This window comes from Halichoerus grypus, chromosome 7, assembly GCF_964656455.1.
Source record: "Halichoerus grypus chromosome 7, mHalGry1.hap1.1, whole genome shotgun sequence".
NCBI lineage: Eukaryota > Metazoa > Chordata > Mammalia > Carnivora > Phocidae > Halichoerus > Halichoerus grypus.
The window spans coordinates 298245-318200 of NC_135718.1; the positions used below are offsets into that span (position 1 = coordinate 298245).

The following is a 19956-nucleotide window of genomic DNA, read 5'->3' on the forward strand; positions in this document are numbered from 1 at the left end:
CCCTCTGCACTCTTGAGGCCTCATTTTTTATTCCCTTCCTTTAGAAAACCTCTGGCCCCAGGTCAGGATGGGGTGCCCCCGTGTACTCATGTGTCCGCACTCTCTGGCCCTCCCCCAGCCCAACGTACAGTGGGTATCTGCTAAAGTATCTGTCGGTGCGGTCCTGAGACCAGCAATGAGAGCTCAGGAGTGCCTGAAGGTGCCCGTGACGAGGGGCGACCACAGCATCCAAAGTCCAGGGAACTCAGGGGAGGGGGCACCTGGCCCTGCAACGGCCCAGGCCTGGGGCCTGGCGAAGACAGAAGTGACAGGTGCCGCAGGCCTGAGTACAAGAACGAGGAGGCATGGAGGCTTTAACAACTTTATGTGCATGCCCTCAGCAGCAGTGGTGTTGTCCCGTGTCTCATTTCTCCAAGAAGACCTCGCACTCAGCTCAAGCTGGGCCCTGGCCAGACTCAGTGACATGAAAAATCAGAGCTGCCCCCAGTCACCAAAAAAGGCAGGCTGTCATTAACATCCCCAAATCGCAAGCCAGGCCAGACACTGTCAGAGGAAAGGATGATGTCACCCTCCCCACCACCACCCCCCCACTCCCCGGCACTGGAGGGGCAGTGCTGGGCTCAGAATGGGAGGAGCAGGGCTCAGAGCCAGGGCCCCGGCAGCTGCGCCTGGGGGTCCTGCAGAGCGATGAGCCGGTCGGCCTCCCTCCAGCCAGACAGCAGAGCCCCGTGCGTGGTGGAGTAAAATGTCCGATGTGTGGCTTCCCCTGCAAACAGTATCTGGAGCTGCAAAGAAAAGCCAGGGTTAGGTGCCGGGAATCAGGCGGCAGCCACACGCCTCTCGCTGTGGCTGCAGAGCTGAGGGCAGATGTGTGGCTTTACTGCTCACTAATCCCACTGAGCCCTGAGACGGCCAGGAAGCCTGAGCAGGTAGGCAGACAGCAAGCACTCCTGCAATCAAAAGCGAATGCAAAATGGAAAACTCGACAGACAGTTTGGGATGCAATGTTAAAAACTTCACCCAAAACACAAAGTGAAAACCCAAAGAGATGGAAATTAGGAGGGAAAAAGATAAAAAAAATTTGAGGACCAGTCCCCCATCCAAACAACAAAATCCCACAAAAGAAGAAGGAGGAGGAGAAAAAAGAACAGAGAGCTGAGATAATTCCAAGCTTCCTAAGAGGTAAGAAAGGAAGGAAGCTGAATGGCTTTGGACTTCCCAAGAGCAGCACTGAAGAATGTCTTCAGAACGCTGAGGGACGTGCCTCTCAAACTAGGATCTACACCCCCCGTGCAGCTCTTCCAGGACCACCAGTTCTTGGAGACACCTCCCATAGAGAGGTAGGATCTGCGTCCTGCCCTTGAATCTGGGCAGGCTTGTGCCTGCTGTGGAGTGGAGTATGGCAGATCAGCACTTTCTGACATCCTAGCTGGGCCGCCACATGGCGGCAGCAGCCATGCTGTGAGGAAGCCTGAGCCACACAGAGGCCACGGCAGGTGCTCCCGCCAGTGTCCCAGCCCAGGGCAGCCGTGCAGGACGAGCAGCCTCAGATGACCCCCACCCCAGCCCTGAGTGACCCTGGCACAGGCCAAGTCTTCCCCACTGAGACCCCAGACATCATGGGCAGAAACAGACGGTCCCTTGCGCCCACCTACAGAACCTGTGAGCATAATAAAGTGGTTGTTTCCACCAGTGGGTTTTCAGGTGGTTTGTTACGTAGTGACAGGACTGGAACACCTGAAGTCTAAGGTAGAAAAAGGACAATTCCACACATGCAAACTTAACTTTCTCTAAAAATTTACCTCCCCTGCACCACCTCGTCAGGAAGCTACTAGAATAAATGCTCCAAAAGTAAGTGCACGGGGCAGGCGGGGCAAGGGGTGCCGGATAGGCAGGGGCTGGGCATCAGGAGCTGAAGCTGACACTGGGGTGTGGGAAGGAAGCGAGAGATGATGGAAAGAGTTAGCAGAGTCCAGGCAAAGAAGTGCACGGAAAACGGAGCCCTACACACTCCCTCACTCACGCACTCAGTCACACTCACTTGCACACACTCCACACACCCACCCACAGACTCACAGACACACACTCACATCTACAAACAGGCAGGAAAGGAACCACAGTGTGCTTACAGGCCACATGTGGACAGGGCCTGGAGCAAACCAGATGATGGACACACTGAATAGTGGTCTTAACAAAAGCACCGCATCACACATGGGGAGGCCAGGGCAGAGCTAAGTGCTGAGTGGACAGAGGAGTGCAAGAGAGCTAAAACCTTATCTGCCATAGGGAGAGTCAGTCAGGGATGCCTAAAACTGAAAATTCAAGGAGCAACATTATGGAACAAGCAAACTGTAAAGAGATTATAGGGCACTGGGGAAACTGAACCCTGAGTTTTGGATAATATGGAGGAATTATCATAATTTTTAACTGGGATAACTTTGCTATAGTTACACATTTTTAGAGGGCATCCTTTATCTTTAGAGACCCATTCCGGAGTGTCTGCAGTGAAACGATGTCATAATCACACAGTGGAGAGGTGGGGGGATGGGCCGCGGCCCCCACAGCACAGCGCCAAAGCCGCAGGTGGGGGCCCAAAGGTCCAGCCTGCTTGTGCACACATCCGAAGCTTTCCATGACTGAGTGTTTTGTAAAAAGTGGCAGCATAAGCGTGTTATTTAGAGATGTGGTAAATCTGGAGCTGAGACTCGGCTCTGACCGTCTGGGAAGGGGGTTGGGAAGGGGATGTTGGGCACCCTCCAGCAGCCTGCTGTATTTTGTTATTTTGTTACTTTGTTATTTTGCTACCAGCACTGTAGAATTTTCTGATGCTTTTTAGGCTAAGTACATGTACAATTCTGATAAAATAATACATGTTTCACGATTCCTAATTTCAAAAAGCACAGGGACCCAGCCTCAGGGGTCCCAGCCCCACCTGTGCCTGCCTCACCTGCGCCTTTGCGCCCTCCTCGGGCAGGGGCTGCGCCAGCAGGTCGATGTCGTCCCCGGTGCTGCCCACGGCCACGTAGCTGTAGGACCCCCTGGTGAACGGGGCGCTGTACCAGCAGGAGCGCAGCACGCTCCTGGGCGCGGGGAGCCTGGCGTTTCCTGCACCCAGAGACGTGCGTCAGTGTGGTACCTCTGCCCCCTGGCCCCAGCCCAGCTTCCCTTTAAGACCCTACAGTTTAAAACAAAGGAAACCACCCGGAAAGAAAACCTCACCGTGAGTGTATCCATCAGAGGCTCTCCCTGTCTCACCGCTTTGCTTAACTCAGTTCACCCAGAAACAGAAAACAGAAGTGGAAAGTGTTTGCAAAGCCATTTCAGTTCCTCAGAGATGAGAACTCTGAGTGACCCCACTAACATCAGGAAGGACTGTCCCTGGAGGGTTATAGTGCTAAGCTGGGTTCCTGTCCAGAGATCGCCAACAAGGAGCCCCCGTGGTGCCCGGCCACACACGCTCCGTACCTGTCACCCTGCGAAGCACTTGGGTCAGAGACAGGAGCACTTCCTCGTCAGAGAGCGTCTCCATAAACTCAGACTCCAGCCCAGCGATGAACCCGCAGAGGACGTGGACAGACCTGTGTGCGAGACACACCCTGAGACGACTTGCAGCCAGGTCAACTGTGCACAGCACCTACAGCACCCGGACTGCAAGTGTGACCCATAACCCTGCCCGGGGCGCCAGCCCCCAGGGATCTGTGAGGTCACAACTCTTTTCTTAAAGCTGAGACAGTGCTTGCTGTTTCTATTCTGCTAACATAGACACGGGCGTGCAAGGCCCACAGTGTGTGATCGGCTGTCCCTTCACAGAATCAGGACCAGGACACAAACCACACCACCAGACGCAGTGTTCTTCCCCGACACACACACCATAAAAAAAATAAACAAATAAAATGCCAAATTCACTTGAGAATGTCCTGGAGCAAGCAGTAGAAGTTATTAACTGTATTAAATCTTGACTCTTGAGTACACGACTCCAACATTCTGTGTGACAAAATGAGATACGGGCGGGGGGTGGAGCAAGCTGGCGGAGGAGCAGGAGACCTGGATTTCGTCTCCTCCCAGGAATACAGCTGGATAGGGATCAAACCAATCTGAACACCTACGAACTCAACAGGAGATCGAAGAAAAGGAGCAGCAACTCTCTGCACAGAAAAGCGACCACTTTCTGGAAGGTAGGACGTGCGGAGAAGTGAATCCGAGGCGATATTCGGGAGGATAGACGGCGGGGGAGGGGCCTCCGTCGGCCGCTTCTGGCAAGTGATAGAGCCGCGGAGCACAAAATCGGAACTTTTAGAGTCGGCTCCGCTGATGGACGTCACTCTGGTGGCGAAGCGGGGGGTGGAACCCTCGTGGGACAGTGTGGTCTCAGGACCCTCGGGGTCACAGAAAGACCGGGGGTGCCTGAGTGCGGCAGAGCTCCCAGGGATCGGAGCGGGGAAGCCGGCTGCAGAGACGGAGCCCAGGCGCGGGCTCTCAGCTCGGGGTTGTCATAGACCGTGATCCGCGGCACAGTCGGGCCACCGCTCCTCCAGCAGGGACCCAACAAGCGGCAGATCCGGGGAGACTCACCTTCCTCCCCCGGGAGGAGCGGCGGGAGCGCACCGCGGGGATCTGCTGGGTTTGGAGACTCCACCCGGGGTCGGGTGCCAGAGATAGAAACGCTCGGTCACAGGCCGGGTGAGCACGGAGTGCGGCCGGAGACCGGGGAGACGGGAGTGACTGACTGCTTTTCTCTGGGGGCGCACTGAGGAGCGGGACCCCGAGTTCTCGGCTCCGCCGGGGCGGAGACTGGGAGGCCGCCACTTTCACTCTCCGCCTCCAAAGCTGTACGGAAAGCTTGCAGGGAACAAAAGCTCCGGAGAGCAAACCCGAGCAGATGACTTAGCCCGGACCGGCAAGGGCGGGGCAATTCCGCCTCCGGCAAAGACATTTGGGAACCACGGCAACAGGCCCCTCCCCCAGGAGATCAGCGAGAACAGCCAGCCAAGACCAAGTTTACCGATCAATGAGAACGGCAGAACTCCAGCCCTAGGGGAATACTGCACAGAGAATCCACGGCTTTTTTACCATGATTCTTTAGTCTTTCAAAGTTAATTTTTTTTTTACCTTTTTTTTTTTGAATTATTCTTTTTCCCTTTTTCAACCAACATCTTACCAGTCCCTTTTTTAAAAAACATTTTTATTTTTCATTTTTAGAGTCATATTCTATCCCTTCATAGTAGTTACCCGTATTTTTGGCATATATATATAAGTTGTTCTCTCTTTAAAATTTTGAGATAGTTTCTTCTAACAGATCAAAATATAACCTATATCTCTAGTGTATGGTTTTGTTCTACTCTCCTGCCTGATCACATTCTCTCCCTTTTTTTTTCTTTTTTTTTTAAATCCTCTTCTTTCTTTTTTCAAACAACTTCTTATCAATTCCTTTTATAAAATTTTTTATAATTTTCATCTTTACAGTCATATTCCATCCCTTCATCATATCAACCCTTATTTTTGTACATATATAAGTTTTTCTTTCTTTAAAATTTTGGGAGGCACTTTCTTCTAACAGACCAAAATACACCCAAAATCTAGTGTGTGGCACTGATCTATGCACCAGCCTGATCATATTTGATCATATTCTGGTTTTTTTGTTTTGTTTTGTTCTGTTTTTGTTTGTTTTTATCTTTTTCTTTTTTCTTTTTTTTCTTTTTCTTTTTTCTTTCTTTCCCTTTCTTTTCCCCCTGCTTCAGGTCTTTTCTGATTTCCTTAGAGTATATTTTCTGGGGACGTTCTTACCCTGTTAGCATTTTGTTCCCTCATTAATCTATTCTCCTCCAGACAAAATGACAAGACGGAAAAAATAACCTCAACAAAAAGAGCAAGAGGTAGTACCGACTGCCAGGGACCTACTCAATACGGACATTAGTACGATGTCGGATCTAGAATTCAGAATCATCACTTTAAAGATACTAGCTGGGCTTGAAAAAAGCATGGAAGTTATTAGAGAAACCCTTTCTGGAGAAATAAAAGAACTAAAATCTAACCAAGTCGAAATCAGAAAGGCTATTAATGAGGTGCAGTCAAAAATGGGGGCGCTAACTGCTAGGATAAATGAGGCAGAAGAGAGAATCAGTGATATAGAAGACCAAATGATGGAAAATAAAGAAGCTGAGAAAAAGAGAGATAAACAACTACTGGATCACGAGGGCAGAATTCGAGAAATAAGCAATACCATAAGACGAAACAACATTAGAATACTTGGGATCCCAGAAGAAGAAGAAAGAGACAGAGGGGCAGAAGGTATATTGGAGCAAATTATAGCAAAGAACTTCCCTAATTTGGGGAAGGAAACAGGCATCAAAATCCAGGAGGCACAGAGAACCCCTCTCAAAAATCAATAAAAATAGGTCAACACCCCAACATCTAATAGTAAAACTTACAAGTCTCAGAGACAAAGAGAAAATCCTGAAAGCAGCTCGGGAGAAGAGATATGTAACCTACAATGGTAGAAACATTAGATTGGCAACAGACCTATCCACAGAGACCTGGCAGACCAGAAAGGACTGGCAGGATATATTCAGAGCACTAAACAAGAAAAATATGCAGCCAAGAATACTATATCCAGCTAGGCTGTCATTGAAAATAGAAGGAGAGATAAAAAGCTTCCAGGACAAACAAAAACTAAAGGAATTTGCAAACACGAAACCAGCCCTACAAGAAATATTGAAAGGGGTCCTCTAAGCAAAGACAGAGCCTAAAAGCAACATAGACCAGAAAGGAACACAGACAATATACAGTAACAGTCACCTTACAGGCAATACAATGGCACTAAATTCATACCTTTCAATAGTTACCCTGAATGTAAATGGGCTAAGTGCCCCAATCAAAAGACACAGGCTATCAGATTGGATTAAAAAACAAGACCCATCGATTTGCTGTCTGCAAGAGACTCATTTTAGACCCAAAGACACACCCAGATTTAAAGTGAGGGGGTGGAAAACCATTTACCATGCTAATGGACACCAAAAGAACGCTGGGGTGGCAATCCTTATATCAGACAAATTAGATTTTAAACCAAAGACTGTAATAAGAGATGAGGAAGGACACTATATCCTACTTAAAGGGTCTATCCAACAAGAAGATCTAACAATTGTAAATATCTATGCCCCTAACATGGGAGCAGCCAATTATATTAGGCAATTAATAACAAAAGCAAAGAAACACATTGACAACAATACAGTAATAGTGGGGGACTTTAACACCCCCCTCACTGAAATGGACAGATCATCTAAGCAAAAGATCAACAAGGAAATAAAGACTTTAAATGACACACTGGACCAAATGGACTTCACAGACATATTCAGAACATTCCATCCCAAAGCAAAGGAATACACATTCTTCTCTGGTGCCCATGGAACATTCTCCAGAATAGATCACATCCTAGGTCACAAATCAGGTCTCAACCGGTACCAAAAGACTGGGATCATTCCCTGCCTATTTTCAGACCACAATGCTTTGAAACTAGAACTCAATCACAAGAGGAAAGTCGGAAAGAACTCAAATACATGGAGGCTAAAGAGCATCCTACTGAAGAATGAATGGGTCAACCAGGAAATTAAAGAAGAATTAAAAAAAATCATGGAAACCAATGAAAATGAAAACACAACTGTTCAAAATCTTTGGGATGCAGCAAAGGCAGTCCTAAGAGGAAAGTATATAGCAATACAAGCCTTTCTCAAGAAAAAGAAAGGTCTCAAATACACAACCTAACCCTACACCTAAAGGAGCTGGAGAAAGAACAGCAAATAAAGCCTAAACCCAGCAGGAGAAGAGAAATAATAAAGATCAGAGCAGAAATCAATGAAATAGAAACCAAAAGAACAGTAGAACAGATTAACAAAACCTGGAGCTGGTTCTTGAAAGAATTAACAAGGTTGATAAACCCCTGGCCAGACTTATCAAAAAGAAAAGAGAAATGACCCAAATCAACAAAATCATGAATGAAAGAGGAGAGATCACAACCAACACCAAAGAAATACAAACAATTACAAGAACATATTATGAGCAACTCTATGCCAGCAAATTAGATAACCTGAAAGAAATGGATGCATTCCTAGAGATGTATCAACTACCAAAACTGAACCAGGAAGAAATAAAAAACCTGAACAGACCTATAACCGCTAAGGAAATTGAAGCAGTCATCAAAAATCTCCCAACAAATAAAAGCCCAGGGCCAGATGGCTTCCCAGGGGAATTCTACCAAACATTTCAAGAAGAATTAATACCTATTCTTCTGAAACTGTTCCAAAAAATAGAAATGGAAGGAAAACTTCCAAACTCGCTTTATGAGGCCAGCATTACCTTGATCCCCAAACCAAAGACCCCATCAAAAAGGAGAATTACAGACCAATATCCTTGATGAACATGGATGCAAAAATTCTCACTAAAATACTAGCCAATAGGATCCAACAGTACATTAAAAGGATTATTCACCACGACCAAGTGGGATTTATCCCTGGGCTGCAAGTTTGGTTCAACATCTGCAAATCAATCAATGTGATACAATACATTAATAAAAGAAAGAACAAGAATCATATGATCCTCTCAATAGATGCAGAAAAAGCATTTGACAAAGTACAGCATCCTTTCTTGATCAAAACTCTTCAGAGTATAGGGATAGAGGGTACATACCTCAATATCATAAAAGCCATCCATGAAAAACCTACAGCGAATATCATTCTCAATGGGGAAAAACTGAGAGCTTTCCCCCTAAGGTCAGGAATGCGGCAGGGATGTCCACTATCACCACTGCTATTCAACATAGTATTAGAATTCCTAGCCACAGCCATCAGACAACAAAAAGAAACAAAAGGCATCCAAATCGGCAAAAGAAGTCAAACTCTCACTGTTTGCAGATGATATGATACTTTATGTGGAAAACCCAAAAGACTCCACCCCAAAACTGCTAGAACTCATACAGGAATTCAGTCAAGTGGCAGGATATAAAATCAATGCACAGAAATCAGTGGCATTCCTATACACCAACAACAAGACAGAAGAAAGAAAAATTAAGGAGTCGATCCCATTTACAATTGCACCCAAAACCGTAAGATACCTAGGAATAAATCTAACCAAAGAGGCAAAGGATCTGTACTCAGAAAACTATAAAATACTCATGAAAGAAATGGAGGAAGACACAAAGAAATGGAAAAACGTTCCATGCTCATGGATTGGAAGAACAAATATTGTGAAGATGTCAATGCTACCTAGAGCAATCTACACATTCGATGCAATCCCCATCAAAAGACCACCCACTTTTTTCAAAGAAATGGAACAAATAATCCTAAAATTTGTATGGAACCAGAAAAGACCCCGAATAGCCAGAGGAATGTTGAAAAAGAAAAGCAAAGCTGGTGGCATCAAAATTCCGGACATCAAGCTCTATTACAAAGCTGTCATCATCAAGACAGTATGGTACTGGCACAAAAACAGACACATCGATCAATGGAACAGAATAGAGAGCCCAGAAATGGACCCTCAACTCTAGGGTCAACTAATCTTCAACAAAGCAGGAAAGAATGTCCAATGGAAAAAAGACAGTCTCTTCAACAAATGGTGTTGGGAAAATTGGACAGCCACATGCAGAAGAATGAAACTGGACCATTTCCTTACACCACACACAAAAATAGACTCCAAATGGTTGAAAGACCTCAATGTGAGACAGGAGTCCATCAAAATCCTAAAGGAGAACACAGGCAGCAACTTCTTCGACCTCAGCCACAGCAACTTCTTCCTAGAAACATCGCCAAAGGCAAGGGAAGCAAGGGCAAAAATGAACTATGACTTCATCAAGATAAAAAGCTTTTGCACAGCAAAAGAAACAGTCAACAAAACCAAAAGACAACTGACAGAATGGGAGAAGATATTTGCAAATGACATATCAGATAAAGGGCTAGTATCCAAAATCTATAAAGAACTTATCAAACTCAACACCCAAAGAACAAAGAATCCAATCAAGAAATGGGCAGAAGACATGAACAGACATTTTTCCAAAGAAGACATCCAAGTGGCCAACAGACACATGAAAAGTGCTCAACATCGCTCGGCATCAGGGAAATCCAAATCAAAACCTCAATGAGATACCGCCTCACACCAGTCAGAATGGCTAAAATTAACAAGTCAGGAAATGACAGATGCTGGCGGGGATGCAGAGAAAGGGGAACCCTTCTACACTGTTGGTGGGAATGCAAGCTGGTGCAGCCACTCTGGAAAACAGTATGGAGGTTCCTCAGAAAGTTGAAAATAGAGCTACCATACGATCCAGCAATTGCACTACTGGGTATTTACCCCAAAGATACAAATGTAGGGATCCGAAGGGGTACATGCACCCCGATGTTTATAGCAGCAATGTCCACAATAGCCAAACCGTGGAAAGAGCCAAGATGTCCATAGACAGATGAATGGATAAAGAAGAAGTGGTATATATATATAATGGAATATTATGCAGCCATCAAAAGGAATGAGATCTTGCCATTTGCAACGATGTGGATGGAACTGGAGGGTGTTATGCTGAGTGAAATAAGTCAATCAGAGAAAGACATGTATCATATGACCTCACTGATATGAGGAATTCTTAATCTCAGGAAACAAACTGAGTATTGCTGGAGTGGAGGGGGGTGGGAGTGATGGGGTGCCTGGGTGATAGACACTGGGGAGGGTATGTGCTACGGTGAGCGCTGTGAATTGTGCAAGACTGTTGAATCACAGATCTGTACCTCTGAAACAAATAATGCAATATATGTTAAGAAAAAAAAAAAAAGAAGATAGCAGGAGGGGAAGAGTGAAGGGGGGGAAATCGGAGGGGGAGAAGAACCATGAGAGACGATGGACTCTGAAAAACAAACTGGGGGTTCTAGAGGGGAGGGGGGTGGGAGGATGGGTTAGCCTGGTGATGGGTATTAAAGAGGGCATGTTCTGCATGGAGCACTGGGTGTTATGCACAAACAATGAATCATGGAACACTACATCAAAAACTAATGATGTAATGTATGGTGATTAACATAACAATAAAAGAGTAAAAAAAATGAGATACGAGAATAAAGCACTTGTGCTGCACGTGGACATGCAGACGTGGGACGGTCGTTGACGTACAGCCCTGGGCAGTGGTCCGAGCTGCCAACTAAGCAGCTGCTTCTTTCGTGGACACCATTTTGACTTGAAAGAATGTTGCTGGGGCGCCTGGGTGGCTCAGTCATTAAGCGTCTGCCTTCAGCTCAGGTCATGATCCCAGGGTCCTGGGATCGAGCCCCGCATCGGGCTCCCTTCTCTGCAGGAAGCCTGCTTCTCCCTCTCCCACTCCCCCTGCTTGTGTTCCCTTTCTCGCTGTCTCTGTCAAATAAATAAACAAAATCTTTAAAAAAAAAAAAGAAAGAATGTTGCTGGTATGCAAACTTGGGTGTTTGGCAGACATTTTCTCGAAAATGAGCAGTATGTCTATCACAAGGAAAACAACTGCAAGCATTTACTGCCAATGATAAAATTTAAGCTCTCAAGCAAAAATTACAATTTTAGAAAACTTGTATCTGCCACCAACAGCTTGATAGGTTCCCAATACCACGAGATTTTCCTGAGATCCATGGTGATATTAATAAACTTAATTGTTTGATGTTGTACAATGAAATATATCAATGTTTGGAATGCCCAAACTAGGGGCAGGTGCAAGATCCACTCAAAGTGCAGGACAGACAGTGCATTTTGGTGCCCTCGAGCACAAACACCCATGGACAAGCTTTCAGATTCCACACCGCACCTCACCTTGAAGGAGCGACCACTTAAGTTTTGGTGCCGTATCAAAGAATACCCACAGTCATCTGAAGACTATTTATTTATTTTTAAAGATTTTATTTATTTATTTGAGAGAGAGAATGAGAGAGAGAGAGAGAGCACAAGAGGGGGGAGTGGGAGAGGGAGAAGCAGGCTCCCCGCTGAGCAGGGAGCCCGATGCGGTACTCGATCCCGGGACTCCAGGATCATGACCTGAGCCGAAGGCAGTTGCTCAACCAACTGAGCCACCCAGGTGCCCCTGAAGACTATTTAAACACCACCCCTTCTCTGAACTACGTATCTGAGTCAAGACTTTCAATCTACTTCGAGTGGAATGAGCCGCGGCACCACCGCATGCCGACAGCCTGGAGAGCCAAGCTGTCCACTGTTAAGCCTGACAGTAAAGAGATGAGGAAAAAAGACAAAGCACTGCCACTCTCCTCACTAAATTTTGTTTTAGAAATATAGTTATTTTTCTTTTTTTTCTTTTTTTTTTTTATTTATTTATTCATGAGAGTCAGAGAGAGAGAGAGAGAGGCAGAGGCAGAGGGAGAAGCAGGCTCCCCGCCTAGCAGGGAGCCCGATGCGGGACTCGATCCCAGGACCCCGGGATCATGATCTGAGCCGAAGGCAGACGCTTAACCATCTGAGCCACCCAGGCACCCAGAAATATAGTTATTTTTCATTTAAAAATGTTAATGTATTTTCATTTAAAAGTGTAATGGGGTGCTGGGTGGCTCAGTCAGTTAAGCGTCCGACTCTCGATTTCAGTTCAGGTCATGATCTCAGAATCTTGAGACTGAGCCCCACACCGGGCTCTACGCTGAGGGTGGAGTCTGCTTGAGATTCTCTCTCATCCTCTGCCCCTCCCCCCTCAGAAAAAATGTTATTTATGCTCACACGGTATAGATTTACTCAGTTTAAAAAATAAATATTTTTAATTTCTGTCTTAATTTCTAATGTGGTAAATGTGCAGACACAACCCACCTAAACAAAAGCTCTTTGGAATCCTCGATATTTTTAAAGAGACCACAAAGTGTGAGAGCCACTGTCCTAGCCCACAGAGTATCCTGATGACTGCTGTCTCCACCAACGTCCTGAGCACAGGCTACAGAGCCAAGTGTGGGGCAGGCAGCCGAGCACACCCAGCCACCGTTCCCCTATGCATCCACGACCCTGGACACATTTCCAACCCCCTGGATGTCACTTTATCTTCAGTCCAAAGGACACGTGCAGGGTCCCCTCCTAGGTGGGAGGAGCGCATGCACCCAGCTTCTGTGGCTGTCGGGGATGAAATCAGCTGCAGGCATGCCTGCGTTTTGTCCTCCAGGCCCAGAATATGGTCCCCAATCCTGACACGTCTCTGTGTGGAAATTTGGACTCGTGTCTGCCAATTGACTACAACACGCTAACCACATATTTTGATCCTGCTGGAAAAATCAGTCCCTCCCTCCCTAAATGATTCATGGTCTTATTTTCTGAGTTCGCACCAAGTCCATATACACGGCATTATTTATGCGTTATAGATGGACCATACAATTTAGCCACTAATGGGTCTTTGATTTCTGACTTAGAAGGATATGTTGCTCAATTACTGCATCAGGTTTAAATATTGTCTCCCAGTTACAGACACTTCTGTGTTTCAAATTCCTTCTGTAACCTCCACACCCCAGCTTCCTGGGAATTTCAGTAAATATTTTCTTACTGATTGAACATGCCCTCCAGGCCACCAGCTCATTCAAGGACCTGAGACACACCAACAGGCTGCCTACAAGAGGCTTCTGTCTGTCCCTGCAGTGGTTCAGGCCCCAGTGTGTGTCATCAGCGCTCTGGGGTGCCCTTGGAATCCCACCCAGAAATCCTCCAGAAATGCCTCCCAGGGAATCAATACACTGCTGGATTCTCAACAAAACTAAGGCCAAAGAATCAGCCCCCTCAGAGCTCACCCCTGAAGCTTCCTCAGAGAAACTCAAGAAGCATACATACGCAAAGGAAGGCAGGACCAAAAAGCCAATAAGCTTCTTGAACCAGACGTGCTGTAGGCCAGAGGTGACGTCCTCCAGGGGAGACGTGTCCTCCCACACCACCTGGATGTGCCGGCAGTCTGGCTCCCAGAAGGGCTCCTCAAACTCCAGGAAGATTTTATTGCTGGTCCCAAAGCCTATTTTCCTGATCGCTTCTGCCTTCTGAGGGGGCAGTGGTGGTTCAAAGAAGGTGTCCAGATGTTCTTTAAGAAAACCTGGAATTCACAAGTGGACTCAACTTACACCACATAATCTCTTAAACTGGAACTGGCAGCCACAGGAACCCACCCTGACACCCATCAGAGGAGTCAGAGAAAGGAGGCTTCCAGAGACTGTCCAGTAACCCACACCAGCCCCAGCTCAACTGGGCTCCCAGAAATCGGGCTGGCTCTGGCCATCGGAACTCAGCCTCAGCGAGCAACACCACAGCGGAGGGAAAAGGAAGGCCCCATGGCCACCTGGTCAGGCAGGGACAGCTCTCATGCCCCACCCAACCTGCTCTGTAGGATGGTTTCTCACTTCTCAACCTGTCTGCCTCTCAACGTCTGCAAACCATGCTGCTCTGGAATAGTTTGGAGTAGCATCACAATATACAGGCTTTATCCACAAGCTACATGAAAACTAACCTGCCTGGCAAAAAAAATTAATTCTGGGCCAGAGTCAAACAATGAGAGGGACTATTTGCAGCACAAGCCAGTCTCCTTACAACACAGATAACTTGCAAGCCAGTAAGTAAAGGACAAACAGCCCAAGAGGAAACAGATCCACAGAGGCTGTGAGGACCCACAGAAGGGTCACCATGCCCTCCACCCACAGTCCCATTTGCCAGACCCTCAACCCAGCCACTCCCACTCCTGCGATTTATGCCACAGATATATTCACACAAGTGTTTTTAAATGCACATGGAAAATGCTATGTAAAACGAGAAAAGTGAAAATAGGCTGAATTTCCATCAACTAAGGAATATTAAGCAATGACCCCTACATACAAGAAAATACTATGTGGCTATAAAGGACCAATGTGACAGGTGGCCTGGCTCCTTGTGAACAGTATCAACAGACCCAGTAATGCACTCACTGATAATAGCAGGGGCCCAGCAAGCACACACAGACACCGGTGGGGGGGGTAAAAAATGACTGATGGATCTGTATGTGCTGATTTGGAAGCACTGACAAAAGTTTTATTAACCAAAAAAAAGAAGGGGCGGCAAACAGAGTATCAGCAGACTATGTTAATATGTCCAGTGTGATTCCATGTGTGCGAGAAAGGAGCTGGGAGCTGAGCAAGCTCACCCCCGGCCAGCACGTCCGTGCTGAAGGAGCCCAGAGCCGGGCGGCTTGGACCCTTGCTCTGCATCTTCCACCAGCTCTGGCCCCTGCTAGCTGTGTGAACTGGCACAGTTAAGTGGCGTGATTCGTTTGCATCTGTCAGACAGGCTGGGGACACACACATCCCAGCTGCCTGCAGAGTAAATGAGATGCACAGACACGGCTTGGCTCACAGCCGCCCACCTCTTGTCAGATTGCCAAAATGGCTTCTGTCTTGGGCGTCAGATCTAGAATTAAACAACCATATGCTTGAGCCCTTCCTTGATTACACCAGGCCTGAAACTGAGAGCTGGCTTTCACACCCACTTCCGCCTCCAAGAAAGCACAGCTTGGTGAACTTCTGGAGGCAGTCCCAGCCTTTCCATAAACGACCTCGGAAGAAGCAAGACATGCATTTTCTCTTATTGTGGAACTCAATTCCAAAGCTGGCAATTGCTACAAAACACAATAGAACAAGCCTGTCCGAAACTAGATTGAAAATGTGAGCTAGCACCTGACAAACACTCCAGAGCCCGCTGCCGGGGCCCCGAGGGTGAGTGACCAAGGGGAAACCTGACAGGAAAATGGGCTTTACCTAAGGGCACGGTGATGATGACGTGATGTGCGGGGAAGCAGGTTCTGTCCTCACACTCCACCAGCACTGGAAACCTCTCCCCAGGAGACAAGGCTTCCCGGAAGGACCCGTTCCAGTGAATGGTCTTCACAGGCTTGTTAAAAACGATCACGTCCTCTGGCAAGGAGGCCATTATGCAGTTTGTGAGCCCCTGGTAGCCACTTGGAGAGACAGAGGTGTTGGTGTTTTCAGAGGGAGCTGCCTGGGGAGGTGGCCCTGCAGGGAAGGAGGGCAGGGGATCTCCCGGGGGTTTCCAGTCTACCTCAGGAACACCACTACCACCGCCCAGGCTAACGGGGGGATTGGTGAGCATGAGTGAATGGAGGTAATCGTAGGAGGACAAGGCCTCCTTCCCAACCACCTGGAACCCTACTTCTGATCACAAATGCCCGCCCCTGCCAGGAGACTTGGGGTGATGCTGGAGAGCCCAGCGGGACAGTCCTGCGAGGGCCTCTTGAGTGCTCAGTGGGGGGATAGCCACCTGCCCCAGGGGTGGGCTGTCTGTCCATCACAGGGGCCGGAGCCTCACACAGCACTTAGCACATCAGAGGCCTCGTAAACATGGGAGGAAGAAAGCGTTATGGGATGCACTGCCTTCTTTTAACCACCTTTTCTTGAAAATAATTATTTTTCCCAAGTGAGCAAAACTAGAGAAACAAATGAGCAATCTCTCTAAAACAATGAAGACAAATGGCCTCCTGGCCCTCTCACCCTTCCCCTGCTTCCCAAACCCCAACCTGAGGTAAATGGAAAGGGTCCCAGGGTGCATGGAGGGGTCCTAGGGTGCATGGAGGGAAACCAGGGTGCATAAAGGGGGCCAGGATTCAGAGGGGATCAGGGCACATGGAGAGGGACAGGGTACATGGAGGGGAACCAGGGTGCATAAAGGGGGCCAGGATTCAGAGGGTACCAGGGTGCATGGAGGAGGGACCAAGGTACATGGAGAGGGACAAGGGTGCATAAAGGGGGCCAGGGTTCAGAGGGGACCTGGGTGCATGGGGGGGGGTCCCAGGGTGCATGGAGAGAGGCCCAGGGTACATGGAAGGGGGCAAGGGTGCATGGAGGGAGGCCTGGGGTGCATGGAGGGGGTCCCAGGGTGCATGGAGGGACTCCAGGAGTACAGAGAGGGAAACTCGGGTAAATGGAGGGGGCCTGGGGTGTATGGAGGGGATCTGGGTGCATGGAGGGACTCCAGGAGCACAGGGAGGGGGCCCCGGAGCACATGGAGTGGGCTTCGGGGTGCATGGAGGGGCCCGGAGTGCATGGAGGGGATCTGGGTGCATGGAGGGACTCCAGGAGCACATGGAGGGGGCCCTAGGGTGCATGGAGAGGGACCAGGGTGCATGGATGGATTCCAGGAGCACAGGTAGGGGAACTGGGGTAAATGGAGGGGGTCCCAGGGTGCGTGGAGGGGATCTGGGTGTGGGGCCCCAGGGGGCCCGGGGCACAAAGAGGGCTGGCTGGGTGGGTGGGGCATGCACATACCCAGGAAAGGTGCAGTCCAGCCCCGGCAGCACGGTGTACTCCCCAAAGGGTGCGAGGGCCACCAGGTCCATGCTATGGGTACCGCTCACACAGCACTCCACATTGAAGAAGCTGTTGAGGATGGCCAGCTTGAGCTTCCTGGTCTCCTCATCCTCTGTCCAGCCAGCCGCGTGCTGACGGATCTCCTTCTTGAGGTACTCCCCAACGCTGGGCACTGGGGCATCAGCCGTGTGCAGGAACTCCCGAGTCTGGTCTATGAGACTATAGAACAGACTAGCCATCTCCACCACCAACTCACGGCTCACACTTACCCCAGAGCTGGCGTAGGACACAGATGGCAGGCCCACATGACCCCCAGTTTCGATTAGCTGGTTCTCCTCTGACAAGTCCTTCTCCCCTAGCAGCTGGTACTTGGCAGCCAGCTGAAAGACGGGGTTGCCCTGTGAGGGCCCGTGGATCCAGTGAGCACCTAGCTCTACCACGCCACCTGGGAGGGGCAGCAGATGACACTTTGAGGTTCTCTCCCCACAAAGGCCAACCCTGAGCCCTTCTCCTGAACCACACCAGCCCTGCCCTTCCCAAATATGCTCTAAAAACAGCCCCAGGGACACACGGTCCCTGAAGACTACAGTCCTAGGGCCTGGTCAGACCTAGTTTAAGGGGAACATTTGAAGGGGGGCGCTGACCTGCACCCGCCTTCGGAGGACACTTGGAGAGCCGGCATGGGGGCCAACGGCAGCTGAGTTTCGGGGACCCCTGAACTTGGCCTGATCAAGTGGGGTGGGGCGGAGATTCACTCGGGGGGCCAGGTAAGGCTTCCGGGTCGGTTAACCCAGGTGCAGGCCGGACCAGGAGCGGCAGAGCCCGGGCAGCACCCGTTGGGTTCCGGAAATGGGCTCGGGGAAGGGGTTCCGGGAGAGGCCGTTACCGAAGCCGCGCTCCGAGCGGATGCGGCCGCCGGCGCGGGCAGTGGCCTCCAGGACCCGCAGCTGCTGGAAGGCCGGGTGGCGGCAGAGCCTCTGCGCGGCGCCCAGCCCCGCGATGCCGCTGCCCACCACCAGCACCCGCGGGCCGCGGCCCGAGCCCTCCGCGCGGCCTCCACTCGACTCCATCGCGCCGTCCGGGTCAGTCCCCGTGCGCCCCCGCCGCTCCGAAGTGCGGAGAGCGCGGAGAGGACCCAGTTAGGGCCGGGAGGTAGGGCGAGGGGCGGGGCGGGACTGGAGGTGGATGGGGGTGGAGGCGGGGCTGGAGGCGGAGCAATAGGGGAGGGGTAGGACGGGGTGGGAGCACTGGGCGTCCGGCGTCGGGATGGGGGCACGGGGGCGGACGGGACTGGAGGTGGATGGGAGGGAGGAGGGGCTGGAGGCGGAGCGATAGGGGCGGGGCGGGGCGGGGCGGGGCGGGGGCTGGAGGTAGATGGGGAGGAGGCGGGGCTGGAGGCGGAGCGATAGGGACGGGACTGGAGGGGGACGGGAGGGAGGCGGGGCTAGAGGCGGGGAGATAGGGCGGGGCGGGGCGAGGGCTCGAGGTGGCTGTGAGGGGGCGGGGTTGGAGGCGGAGCGATAGGGGAGAGGCGAGGCGCGGAGGGGAGGGGCTGGAGGTGGGAGGGCGGGGTTTGAGGCGGAGCTATAGGGAGGGGCGGGGCGGGTGGAGGCACCCGCCGGCGGGAGTGGGCCTGGGGGGCGCGAGGCACGGAGGCGCAGGCGGGTAGGTGGAGCGAGGAGCGAGGAGCAAGGAGCGCGGGGTGAGGCCAGGCCGGGGCGCCAGCCGCACCACGTGACCCTCTGGTCTGGGTTTGGGGCTTCCCCTAGAGTTGCGGCCCACGTGCGGGCTGCAGGGCAGGGTGAGGGCGAGCGTGGCTCCGTGGGTGCGTGCAGCCCCGCTGCTGGGCGGGTGTCCCCACGGAGGGAGGATGGGGCCGGCCGTCCAGGCGGCTCGTGTCTCCTTCCAAAGGAGACGTGGGAAAGGCGACCAGAAGGTGGAGGAGGTACCTCTCTCCTGCCTCAGAAAAGCGAGGTGCGCGCCTTCACCTTGGGACCTCGTGGAGCCTCTGGATGGAAGTCCGAGGGTGGCTGCGGTGTCAGGGTGGGTCAGGGAGGGCTCAACACGTCCAAAGTGGGGCTGCGAGGCAGGCTCTTGGCGACGACACTGTTCTGAGTGTGTGTGGTCACGGGTGTTTATACACACAGGTAACACACATAAAATACAAAGTTCAAGATAAAGGGTAAGTGAAGAACTTTCTCGCAGGTCCCCCTCCTCCCCCCACCCGCCCCAGGAGACATTTAGTACATTTTCAAGCATGCAGGCCTTTCTGGAGAATTCCCCTAATTCAGGAAGATCTGTCCTCTACTGTCTTGTAAGGATTAGAAAGCTTCTGCCCTCTGCCAAAAGGCTTTCCTGCAACCCGGCGTTAGGGTGCATCATTCCTTCTTAGGCATGCACTAGAATCTGCTGTTCTAATCCACCGGGAGGCTTCCTTTCTGTGGCTCCGTAGTCCAGCCAGGGAGGGTGGCTAGGGACAGGAGGCTGTCCCTGGGACACCACTCCTAAGTCAGTTCCAGTCTGGGTAGATGGTCTTTCTGTCTGGGTTTTCCCTCTCCATCTCCCAGAGGATTCCTATCCCCCTGTGCTGGCCCTCCTCAGCCATCTATTCTTTTTTCTTGATTCACTCACCTGTTCGGGTGAAGCTGAAAAG

At 50.3% G+C, this 19956-nt stretch overlaps 1 protein-coding gene across 2 annotated transcripts; it reads right to left on the reverse strand.

Moving 5' to 3' along the window:
* Positions 1-347: 347 nt before the first annotated feature.
* On the reverse strand, positions 348-18489 carry PAOX (polyamine oxidase). 2 transcript variants are annotated; one of them, XM_036109627.2, is made up of 7 exons: positions 18190-18485; positions 17262-17748; positions 15738-15937; positions 13798-14050; positions 3466-3578; positions 2948-3105; positions 348-785 (listed from the first exon to the last, which is right to left on the reverse strand). In XM_036109627.2, the coding sequence occupies exons 1-7, from the start codon at positions 18371-18373 to the stop codon at positions 642-644; spliced, it is 1539 nt and encodes a 512-aa protein (XP_035965520.1). In that variant the 5' UTR covers positions 18374-18485; the 3' UTR covers positions 348-641. The 2 variants fall into 2 exon arrangements, with proteins under 2 accessions (XP_035965520.1, XP_077933054.1); XM_078076928.1 differs by lacking the exon at positions 2948-3105 and having other exon boundaries at positions 18190-18489.
* Between the last annotated feature and the right edge of the window lie 1467 nt (positions 18490-19956).

Bases quoted from the DNA above. Each gene is read 5' to 3' on its own strand.
- PAOX (XM_036109627.2), bottom strand. From the start codon at position 18,373: ATGGAGTCGAGTGGAGGCCGCGCGGAGGGCTCGGGCCGCGGCCCGCGG. The intron at 14,051-15,737 runs GTAAAGCCCATT...TGTGAATTCCAG, and splicing joins CATCATCACCGTGCCCTTAG to GTTTTCTTAAAGAACATCTG. The intron at 3,106-3,465 runs GTACGGAGCGTG...CTCTGGGTGCAG, and splicing joins AGTGCTTCGCAGGGTGACAG to GAAACGCCAGGCTCCCCGCG.